Below are 12,166 nucleotides of genomic sequence, written 5' to 3'. Positions count from 1 at the left end.
CAAAATATCTGTTACGCTAAACATGGCCGGCTAGCCAATAAAAAATGGCTTGTCGGCCACTTGTTGGCAAGCAGGTCTTTGAGTGGTCAGGTTAGAAAAAAACAGGTTTTGGTTCAAAGGAGGCGTAAGATTTAAGTTTGAAAGCTTGAAACCGAAGCTTTTTGCTGAAGAAATTGAACGATTTGTACAGTGTAACAATTCATCATTAAGCGTGAGGCATGCAAGTCTTAAGGGCGGTCAAAATGTGATGTCTATAGTTGAGTATTTAGGTAGTTGAGTAAATAAAATTATTTTTTTTTTCTATGCTGAAAACATGACAATTTCAGTAGTTTTACACTTTAATAACTAAACATCCATGAGTAAATAATCATGGATGTTGAGTAAATAATCCTTTTTTTTTCTGGATAATTAATAGTAACATTTTTGCTAAAGATAGAGCAGTTTCAAAAGTTTCACACTGCAATAACTAAAAACACCCATGACACAAGAAAAGAAAAGAAAAAAAAACTAGTATATTAGAAAATTGAACCATTTTTTGAAAACCCATTTCAAAAATTAAAAATTATAGGAAAAGAGAAAAGAGGAATGAATGAGAGAGAAGAGAACAGACGAGGGAGATCCCATGGATTGAAGTCGTAAATGTAGAGGACCGGTATGACGAGGTCTAGTTCTTGTCTTTTTCCTTCAAGCTTCTTCTGCAGATAGAATGACACCAGCTCTGCTTCTGTTGGGTAGAATCTGAAACCTGGTGCTAGTTGATCATCCTCCATTTCACCTGTGTGTGTGTGTGTGTGTGTGTGTGTGTGTGTGTGTGTGTGAGTGAGAATCAATCAACCATTCATTCACTACTCTCTTCCAATTCCACGCGGCTTTGTGTCCACTGCTTGTTACCGTACACGACTTTGTTCGATTAGTCAATGTCCTTTGTTTGTTATTGTTGGTGCTAAAATTTAAGAACTTTCCTTCGAGAGGTTGTTGTCGCACGTTGGTTGATGTGAGACAAGTCACTGACGAATTTGGATCATCGGCCGCCCTACCCGGCAGCCCCCAAAACGACGTCGTTTTGGGGTTTTTTTTTTTTTTCTTTCTTCTTCTTCCTTCTTGTTTTCTCTCTCTCTCTCTCTCTCTCTCTCTCTCTTCGATGATCCAAAACCAGAGGGGAGGGGAGGGGAGGGGAGGGGAGGGGGAGAAGAGGGAGGAGGGAGGGGGAGGTCCGATCGTCGCCGTCGCAGCTCGTCTTTTCGCCGCCGGCCGTCGCAGCACGCCGTCGCAGCTCGTCGCCTCGCCGCCGGCCTTCGCAGCACCGCCGCACCGCCGTCTCCTCCGCCTCCGCCTCCGCCTCCTCCTCCTCCTCCCCCACTGGTTATGGCCCCCTCCAGTCCGGCCCACCAGCGGCTCTTCTCCCCTCCCCTCCCCCTCTCTCTCCTTCCCCTCCCCTCCTCTCCCCTCACCTTCCCTCTGGTTCTGTCGAGCTCGACGAGGAAGAAGAAAAGAAAAAAAATCAAAAAACCCCCAAAACGACGTCGTTTTGGGGGGCTGATGGAACGGCTGCCGAAAACGGCGGCCGAGGATCCTTGCTCAGTCACTGACATGGTATAATAAGAGGGAAATGTTATGGGAATATTTTTTTTTTAAAGAATAAGGAGGATGGCGTAGAAGATTAAGAGAGAGATTAAAATTTAAAAGAATAGTCTCTAGAATATCGGGATAGATATGTAAAGGAACAAAAAGTTAAGGAAGATTAGAATTAAAAGTCGGGCAGGTCAAGTGTAAACGAGAGCTGGATGTAGAGAAAAATCAATCATCATCAACCACTCATGATTCGAGATCAATTTCTATTTAAGAGTAGTTTAATTAAATAATTGTTAGGAATAAATTAGTGATAATTTTTTTCAACTTTCTTCCGTTTTGTCGATTGTTGTATTTGTTGTTATTTGAGTTCTTGTAACTGGTGGTCAATAATAATCCAATTGAATAAATACATATTATTTTTTGCTCAAATTCTTCTTTACTTGATAACCTCTAAAGAAGTTTTTAAATTTGGTTAAAACATAGAGCTCAATTTTATTTGTGTTTATTTAAAATTTATTTAAGTTTGTCGATTAATCGCTGTCAATTGAGTTTAAACCAAATTTTTACCAACAGTTACTTTGCCAATTTTATTTTCACGCAACATTTACACTTTGTACATATTATTTTTCAGTACATAGATTTATAAATTTATGTTTCTTTTATTTTACTCATTCTTCACCGATCTTGTTTGGGAGCATTCTATTTTATTAAATTTTTAGTTTTTGATTAAAATATAAGATAAAAAAATTTACTATGTTTGAAATGATTTTTTACCTTTAAAAAAAGGCAAAAAGTAAAAAGAAAATAAGGTCTTTGATTTTTTTATATTATTTGTTGACTTTTTGACTTTTTAATAATTTTTTAACTTAGGCTAAAAACCTAAGGTCTTGCTTGGAACTTGCCTATTTTAGTTGACATTTTAGTTTTTAGACTATTTTATGAGATGAAAAAAAAAATCGTGACTGAAATGATTTGTGATTTTTTTTTGTAATTGAATAGATGGTTGTGAAAAAAATAAATAATTGATTGATGTATAGGATGTAATATTTTGTTTTATCAGCTATTTTAATTTTTTTTTTTTTTTTCTTTATTGAGGGGTAATTTGGGAAGGTGAACTTTTTAACTTTTCTTAGGTAATGGTTCAACCAATGACACGGAGAAAATTTTATAAATAGGATATGATAACTCATTATTAAGGGGTTGTTTGGGATGTTTTCAGTAAGTGTATTTTTTGGACTAAAAAGTAGAGAGAACAAATATGGATGTTTGAGATAACTTTTTGACTTTTTACGAAAAAATGTGTATTAAAATATTGTATAAAATAATAAAATTACCATTTTACCCCTACTATATGTAAATACCTACTGACTTGGATTGTACTGGAAGCCAGTCGGTTGGCAGCAAACATTATAGGAGCAGATTGCCTACAGTCTAAGATCGGACTGGACGGTGTTGTTCAGCCCTTGGGGGCCTATCACGGGTCCCGTTTTGATAATCGGAACCGTTTAATGTGTAAAAATTGTTGAGTACTATATATTTGTAAAAAATCACATTGATTGAATATCGATAGCTATCTGATCAGATAGGTTTTTTTGTCAACCGTTAATTTCTTCACCGTCCATTTTGTTATACAAAGCTGATTTGATCATATAACTATTGATATCCGATCAACATGATTTTTTACAAGAATATAGTATTCAACGAGTTCTACACATTGCACGGTTCAGATTATCAAAATGAGACTCGTGATGGGCTCTCACGGGTCGAACAACACTGTCCTGTGCAACTTTTTTGTGCACCGCCGGGTAAAATTTGTGGTATTAGTTGACAGTATACCATCACTGCACACTGTCCTATGTAACAATACTGTCATGATTTTTTATATATATATTTTTTGTGAATAGTGCTAACTTTTTGACTTTTTTAGTAATTTTTTGATTTTTTATCTTATTTAAGGCATGCCAAACCAGGTCTAAATTGAATGATTCAGTTAGTATGGATGGTAGCTTTTCATTTTTCAGAAACACCATATAAGTAATATTATGTATTACTTTCAGACTATTTGAGGACCGAAAATTATAAAAGTTAAAAACATCAAAAAAGCTAATTGGACAGGCTTGAACTAAGCTCTCTGAATTTTATTTGAAGGAGTTGTAAAGTGATAAAAAAATATTCACGAAACACATTAATTTAATAGTTAAGATTAATTTCACAGATAGACCCACCATGTAAAGAATTGATCTCAACTACACATCACTTTTCTAGTTCAATATTCCTAGTTCATATTCCTGGATCCATAAACTCTCCCTTTTGTTTTGCTCCTATATTCTCATCCTTGTAGTTCTCTTGAGCATTTGGAGTTCAGATATCCTTTGCCATTTTATTTTCTGATTTCTTGGTTTTAGAAGTCAGAACTGCCAATCAAGCTGTTCCCAATCCCACAGAGCCTCATTGTCAACACCACCCACATCCCAGTTATGATCACTTGTTGAAGTCTGAGAAGGATTTGTATGGTCTCCTCCTCCTCCTCCCCCTCCTGAGGAGCTCTCTGTTGAGGTTGTTCTCTCAATCCCTAGACTGTTGTGATGATTAGAAGAAGTTGTTGCTTCATGATCACCACCACCACCAACATGGTGAACTTGCCCAACCACCACTGCATCACTTGTCGCCGCTGCTGATGGTCGCCTGTCAAATGCTCTCATGCATTTTGATTTTATGTACACTCTGCACAAACTGAACTCTTGTCTTAACTGCAAACAATAAGATTGAAGAAAGAAAAAATTAGGCACAAGTCTATTTCTGAAATTGAATTGCAAGAACCGTGTATATGTATTTGTTGTTCTTTGTCACATTCATTATCATTATTGTTATTGTTTCTAGCTGTTATATTAACCTATTGATGTGCCTCATTATCTTAACTATGTCCTTTTGTTTCATCAATAAAATTTAACATAAAGGTTCTAGTCATGGTTAAAAGAATAGAAGATGAAGATAAAGGGATTATTATGGTTTTTTTTTTTTTTTTTCCTCTACGAAAATCAATTGTTAATTGTTAAATTAGCATTTATGGGATTTAGCTTTTCCACCATTTACAAAGCACCAAGTGCTTTCCCCTTTAATTCAACTCTCCTGAAGAGAATTGAATCCATGACTTTTCTATAGGGACTAAACCCTTAGGAAGTTACGGTAGCTAGCTACGCTAAGCCTAGTTGTTTAAAGGTGTTATTATGGTTAGATCACATAAAATACATAAATTCTTGTGCTAATTAACAGACAAAAAAGTATCTCAGTTTAGTCCCATTGGATTGGGGCTTGAGAGGGATGAATTGAAGACAGACCAAATATATGGTATAATTTGCACTAGTTTGAATTCACAATTTCAGGATTAGTAGACTGAGTTTTAAAACTTCCCTTCTATGATTTTTTTTTTTTCTTTTCTTTTTCCCTCTTGATATTACTTGGGTAGAATGAGAAAAACAGAAAGGAAAAACCACCCATTCCCTTCTTTGAGTTTAAAACTTCACCTATTTGGTCTGAATTATGTAGCTTTCAAAGTTATCCATTTATAAGTGTATATGTATTCATTAATATCCTAAACCAAGAACATGCTCACAGACTGAATACCAACATAGAAGAAAACACTACAATAAGCCATAATTTACCAGAAATAATACTACATAGTAAAAATAAAAATAAAAGTTCACAAAAAAATTGTACAGAATACTGTGTGACAGCACTGCATTCATCTAGGTGGAGCCTGAGCCCTATCTAGAATAAATACAGTCCAACCAACACAGCATTCTGCATAAAAAATTCCAGGTTTTTATCATTTTCCTTAGAAAAAAAGCTCTTGTGGTATGCAACTATGTAAGTCACACGCACCGGTGGAATTGTAGTGATTGATGATGAAGGTTCTCCTTCAATGGCCCTATACTCATTCATCTTCCATTCAGTTTTTCTTCCGGAAGGAGCTCTTCCCTTGTAGAACACCAAGGTGCTCTTCATACCGATGATTCGGTTCTGAGAAGAGAAGACGTAACCAGGAGAGCCAGTAGCTTTCCAATACCCTGAAGTTGTGAGCCGGTTTGGTCTTCCTCCGCGGGCTTCATTCTCTTGTCTAGGAATGAAGAAAAACCACTGTTCGGGGTCTTTGCGACACAGCTCTCCTGCAAATTCTGGTTCAAAAATAATAACAATTTAGCCAAAAATCCATAAACTAATTAAGTTTCATAACTTTAGAAGCTAGCTCTTGTAACTTAACTTGACTGTGCTTGAATTTTGATTTAGATGTATAGAAATGGAAGAAAAGAAAATTAAAACTCATCAAGATCTTACAAGCCAATCGCATTAAATGACTGTTGTAGGTTTCAAATTTTCATTTTCTTTATAATCTTCATGTCTTTATGCAATTAACACGACATAAAATATAGAAATATAATTTTAAAAAAAGTCTTGTGTCATGAGAATGGATAAAGAAGAAACAATCTAATTTTATTTCTTACGACAAGAATCGAAGGAAAGGACAAGGACCCAAGTGAACACGGTATAATTTGCTGAAATGGAAGACGTGTGTTTGAAAATGATCTGCGTAACTGCTTTGCTTACTTAGGGTTTTGAGTAAATAATCCAATTTTTTCTGGATGATTAATAGTAACATTTTTGCTAAAGATAGGGCAGTTTCAAAAGTTTCACACTGCAATAACTGAACATCCATGACACAAGAAAAGAAAAGAAAAGAAAAGAAAAGAAAAACTTGTATATTAGAAAATTGAACCATTTTTTGAAAACCCAATTCAAAAATTAAAAATTACAGGAAAAGAGAAAAGAGGAATGAATGAGATAGAAGAGAACAGACGAGGGAGATCCGATGGATTGAAATCGTAAATGTAGAGGACCGGTATGACGAGGTCGAGGTCTTGTCTCCTTCCTTCAAGCATCTTTTGCAGATAGAATGAAACCAGTTCTTCCTCAGTAGGGTAGAATCTGAAACCTGGTGCTATCCGATCATCCTCCATTCCACCTCTCTCTCTCACTCTCTCTCTCTCCACACACACAGACAGAAAGACACTTTCTCCCTCTAAATAACAAAGTACTATATTTTCTTTTCTTTTCTTTCTTCACAATGACAAGAATGTATTGTATGCATATGAGACTTGGGTGCTAAGCCATGTGTTTTGGTTTTTCACACGTATGTTTTGGTTTTGGTTTGTTTAATTGGTTATGTATATAAAGGGAAGGGTGAAGTGGTTTTCATAGGTTTTTAGGCGAAGACTGCGAAAGAGAAGCAACCGTGTGAAATAAGAAAGGGGGGACCTAAAGAGAGAGAGAGAGGTTCCTTTGAAGTTTCCAAGTTAATATAAGGAAGAAAATCTCTGTCCACTGCTTCTTTTGTCACTCAAAAACATTGACTATAACGGTCAACCTACTTTAGCATGTAATATAATATGAAGTCTCAATGAAGTATCTAAGAGGTATCCCTTCTCATTAATATGGGTAAAAAATTAATTAATGCAACACTGATGTTATGTGATTAGTGATACGAGCCTATTTGGAAAGTAGAAATTTTTTTTAATTATTTTAGTATTTTTTTATTTTTAAAAAAATGTATAAAAAATAAAGAGATGATATAATTTAAATAAATTAATAAATTAATAAAGTATTTTTTTTTAATTGCCAAAATAGGGCTAATAAAAACTCTATATGGGATAGAAATCCCTTTTTAGGACGCTACATATACCTAGGAGAAAAAAAAAAACTATTAATGATCGGATGGCTATTGATGTTTTCATTGTTTTTTTTTTTTTCCCAATTAATATGTAGTTGAGATAGGAAATTATTTTAGGGAGTGACTTTTCTCCCGTCCTCATCTAGATTGGAAAGATGTTGTTTGAGCAAGTGAAATTTATCATGAATTTTATTTTAATAATTTAAACTGTTTATTTTAATTTTTTTTTTTGCATATATCTGTCAATAAAAAAAAGATTGATTTAATAATTGTAATATCTTCATTTTATCATATTTATTTTACAAAAATGAATGGTCTATTTTCAAAAATAAATTTGCCGTTCATTTTTTTAGTGACAAATTCGATAAAATGAAAAATATTATGATTATTAAATTGACTTAATTTTTTGAATTGATGATATATATGAAAATTTTAAAATATGAACGGTTCGATTATCAAAATGGGGCCTGACACGGCCTTTCCAGTCCAAATGAGAATTGGAGAGCACCTTCTCCTTATTTTATGTCTCTTAATTGACATTTAATATAAATCTCAAGTATAATATATATGTGTATATAGAGAAAAGTTTCTCTTCAGTCTATATTGAATTGAGAGTGCGGTTGGGATTCCATAGGCCCACCATGGAGCTCACATCGACGATCCGAGCCGTCAATGTATAGAGCTTGTTGAGTATTTCATCCCTGTAAAACATCATGTTGTGATTTGATTAAGTGGCTATCGATATCCAATCAACATAATTTTTTATAGGGATAAAATACTTGACGAGTTCTATAAATTGATGATGGGTCCACGATGTCCTAATACCACCCTCTGATTGAGTTTCCCAACTGAAGACCATATATATATATGTGTGTGTGTGTATAATTTTTGTGTTTTATTTTGTGTATTTAGCATTATTCATTCTTTATGTCTTTCTCAATTTTGATTGGGTTATGAGGCAGAGTCTATCTTAATTATATTAGTGATGGTTTTTATTTTTTATTTTTTATAATCAGAAAAGTAAAAATTTTATTAAAAAATAAAATAAAATAAAATACACATAGGGAGATTTAAACAGTATAAACTCTCCTATTATTACGACTCACATTCAACAACTAACCTGATTTTGTTTTCAGATTTCAGTCCCTCAGAGCAGCCAACAATTTGAATTAAGGGCATGATGTGGTTGGGATGATTAAAGAGTGATTGTTGCTTGTCGATGTTGCTTGTGGCTGTTACTTTATGCTTTTTGCGGTTTAAGCTTTTGGCATTTGTTTTCTTTCTGTTTCATTCCAGTTGGTTACTCACCAACTTGGTGTAGGGTTATGATTAAATATGCATTTTGGTGTCAACATAATTAAGATAATTTTATATGCTGTGATGCTAGATTTGCTTGCCTTATTTATTGATGTTCTTCATCAATGATGTTTTTTTTATTTTTTTTTTAATAAAAAAAAAAATAACCCTCGACCTCACGAGTTTGCTAAGTTTGAAGAAAACATAAACAAAAAAACAAAGCAAAAAACGAAAAAAAAAAACACCCAAAACTCACATGCGCATTTTTAGATTTTCACAAATATTTTATATTTTGTATCTAAAACATATAAGAATTGACTAAAATATTTTTAAAAAAATAATAAAAACCAAAAAAGACAAAAAGTGAAAAATTTAAAAACAAATCTTGAGTATGAAAATAATAATATGACTCTCTCACGTGATACACTATTCATATAAAATAATTTTCCTAACATTTACCCAAAAAATCAAACTCGGTTCATCCATAAAGTCCTCAAAACTTTTGTTTTGCACCTCTAATTTTTTGAAGGCGCTTATTTGTAATTTCAGATTTGTTAAAATTGATGATCTTAATTCGGTTGTTAATGCTTCTGGTTTTTTGATTTCTCTTCTTGTTGGCTTTTCACCAACTGGAGCTTCAAGCTTGACCTAACTCTGAGCACCTCTTTATTGATGTAATCTATCATACTTTGTATGTTTCCATCAATAAAGATTTATTTTGCCGATCAAAAAAAAAAAAAAAATTGTACAGATGAAATTGGCGCATTATGGGACCAATCTACATCTATCTTAGTGATCTGAACCATTCAACTCATATCAAGTTTGTGCTTATGATGCTGTGGGTCTTCTTGTGGCAACCTAATTAGGATGAATCGTTTTCATCAAAATGCGCTTTTATACTCGCCTTTCCTTTATTGATGTACATTTGTATTTTATTATTTCATTAATAAAGTTCTTTTTGCTGAACAATTTTTTTTTTTTTTTTTTTTTTTTGCATGTAGAATTTTTTTAATTGATTACATGAGATGATTAGTTTAGATCACAGTAGTAAGTTCAAATTAATTCCATAGTCAATTTTAGCAAATTTGGATTCCTTATTCTTTGAAAACTTAGGTAGTTAAAATCCTATATGGTTTCAATTTTTGTTTTTTGTTTTATAAACGAAGGTCTGATTTGGATTTAAAAAAAACAAATTTAAAGAATATGTAGTTAATACCACATATAATTCCAACAAATACCATCTAGGAAGTTACAATTGCAAAGAACAAATAGCATTCAACAACCATGCTAGCAAAAGCAAAGGACGGGAAGAAGAAATCTCAGGTTCGTTTGGTATTGGCTAATATAATCAATTTTTTTTGTATTGAGATTCTTTTAGTCTGGCTTTTTTAGTCTCGTTTAATTTTTATTTTGAAATTTTTTTAATTTTTATGAGAGAACAAGTGTAATGATTATAGATAAAAATAATATTTTACCTTATTGACTTTTGTAATCAATTTTATCTTTTTGTGATTATTTAGTCTCAAAAGGAATGCCAAACCAACACTCAATTGGCCATGTGTTTGCTATATAAATCGAGGCAGTGGCTTTGGTCCAGTCCAAGATTGGATTGGACCGTGCTGTTGGATCCGTGGGGGCCCACCACGGGTTCCGTTTTGATAATTCGAACCGTTCAATATGTAGAACTCATCGAGTACTATATGCCTAGAAAAAATCACGTTAATCGGATATCGATAGCTATGTGAACAAAACAGTTTTTTATCAACCGTTAATTGTTTCATCGTCCATTTTTTTTTTATACAAAACTGATTTGATCACATAGCTATTGATATCCGATCAATGTGATTTTTTATAGGCATGTAGTACTCGAAGATTTTTACACATTGAACGGTTTGAATTATCAAAACGGATCCAAAAAATAGACCCCATAAATTGAACTGGACGAATTCAGTCTTGATCTGAACTTGAGACAAGCTGGACCCAATCATAAATCAAAGTACGAACTAAATTTTTCAACAAGAACCACAAATGCACACGGTCCAGTCCACAGTGGGAATAGAGAGAATCTGTCTCCTTAGAATTAAATGAAGATTTCAGCCAAGATAGAGAAAGCTAGACTAAGCATGCTTGAATATAAGACAAACATCCAATCATAATCCTTAATTATCTGAGTCTTATCAACAGCGATACAACTGGCAATCTAAAGCGACATCTACATAGAAAAATAATCAATTCAAATAGAAATTCCAACAACTTGAAAGTCTAGAAAATCATATTAAAACTAGATTGAATACTATAAAAGTTCTGTAATGCAAACTAGCTAATTGTGTTTGCACTTATTTTGTATCCTTTACATCAATGAATTTTGACTTTTTGCCAATACAAAAAATAAAATAACAGAAAATAAAAGAAAAAAGAAAATCATTCAAAAGATGCATGCCACAGATTTCATGAGAACACACCTTAGTACCATGATAACACAAACCCAAGACTCACCCATTCATGAAACTAATGAAGAAGAAAAAAAAAAAAAATTCAAAGATGAGTTTTTTGAAAATATTTTGATTACAGGATAATTGCATGAAAATATCAAAATAGAAAAATTAATTCAAAACCCAAGAATCACAATATTGCATGCTCAAAATCAAAATTCATGTAAAACTATTTCTATCATCGAGACACCCAAAATTATCTTATTATCAAGATAAGATAAACGAACCTCAAGGGGTTGGCCTAGTAGTCAAGACTGTGGACTTGGGGGTATACTCCCTTCAAGGTTTCGCGTTCCAAACTTCTTCGGTGCAAATAATTTTTTGGGGCCAGTCCATATTTAATTGGGACCTTCACTAGTGGGCGATGGGATTGCTCCCAGGGATTAGTCGGTTCAACAACCGGATACCGAGTTATCGAAAAAAAAAATAAAAAAAATCAAGATAAGTGTTGACACTAAAAATTGTATATTCTCTATCGATTGTATGTAACAAATGCAGAGAATTGGTCCAGCGAATGCTAGGTTTAAAAACTACGAGTTTCCACAAGTTTACAAGTGAAAATCGAGTGAATATGAAGCCTAGGATACAGAGCAAGTCATAGAAAGGAAATAGTCAAAGAGACAGACGTGGCAGTTGTAATTTTCCTGTCGATTCATCTAGTAATGAAGTGGAACGTGGCCAAACATGGCCCAAACGTCAAGCCATAAAGTTAGCATGCAAGGCATACAGGATACGCGTTATCTTTCCTAGAAGGAGAAAAGCTGTAACAGAGAAGCAGTTACTGGCAGTTGCAGAGATCATGGGCATTGAAGTGGAAGTAGCTGGCTATATGATGGGACACGTGGCAGCAGAGCAGTAGTGGAGTTTGAAGACCAGCAATATAAAAGTTGGGAATTCGAAGTTAGAAAGGATCTTCAAACAAATTTACAACCCTTATAGCATTAGGAGTAACTTAACTTAGTTAGTTCTTACTTAGGAGTAGTCTATCTGTAGTTCAGTTTTTGTAACTAAGAATTCTTTGTCGATTGTCATGTACATTGAACTGGAAGTTTAATTTTACTGATTAAATATCAAGTTTGTT

General features: G+C 33.6%; 1 protein-coding gene across 1 annotated transcript; it reads right to left on the bottom strand.

Annotated features, from left to right (window-relative positions):
- Positions 1-3,689: 3,689 nt before the first annotated feature.
- On the bottom strand, positions 3,690-6,838 carry LOC114293981 (NAC domain-containing protein 90). Its single transcript, XM_028238090.2, has 3 exons — positions 6,428-6,838; positions 5,455-5,747; positions 3,690-4,322 (listed from the first exon to the last, which is right to left on the bottom strand). The coding sequence occupies exons 1-3, from the start codon at positions 6,585-6,587 to the stop codon at positions 3,981-3,983; spliced, it is 795 nt and encodes a 264-aa protein (XP_028093891.1). The 5' UTR covers positions 6,588-6,838; the 3' UTR covers positions 3,690-3,980.
- Positions 6,839-12,166: the final 5,328 nt, after the last annotated feature.

The sequence above is a fragment of the Camellia sinensis genome, chromosome 3, assembly GCF_055761805.1.
Source record: "Camellia sinensis isolate YWXY chromosome 3, ASM5576180v1, whole genome shotgun sequence".
NCBI lineage: Eukaryota > Viridiplantae > Streptophyta > Magnoliopsida > Ericales > Theaceae > Camellia > Camellia sinensis.
This window is presented reverse-complemented; position numbering and strand designations above follow the sequence as displayed.

Excerpts from the sequence above, each read along its gene's own strand:
- LOC114293981 (XM_028238090.2), bottom strand. The coding sequence starts at position 6,587 with ATGGAGGATGATCGGATAGCACCAGGTTTCAGATTCTACCCTACTGAG. Across the intron at positions 5,748-6,427 it reads CAATCCATCGGATCTCCCTC|AATTTGCAGGAGAGCTGTGT; the intron begins GTCTGTTCTCTT and ends TTTTTGAACCAG. Across the intron at positions 4,323-5,454 it reads CAATCACTACAATTCCACCG|TTAAGACAAGAGTTCAGTTT; the intron begins GTGCGTGTGACT and ends TATTGTTTGCAG.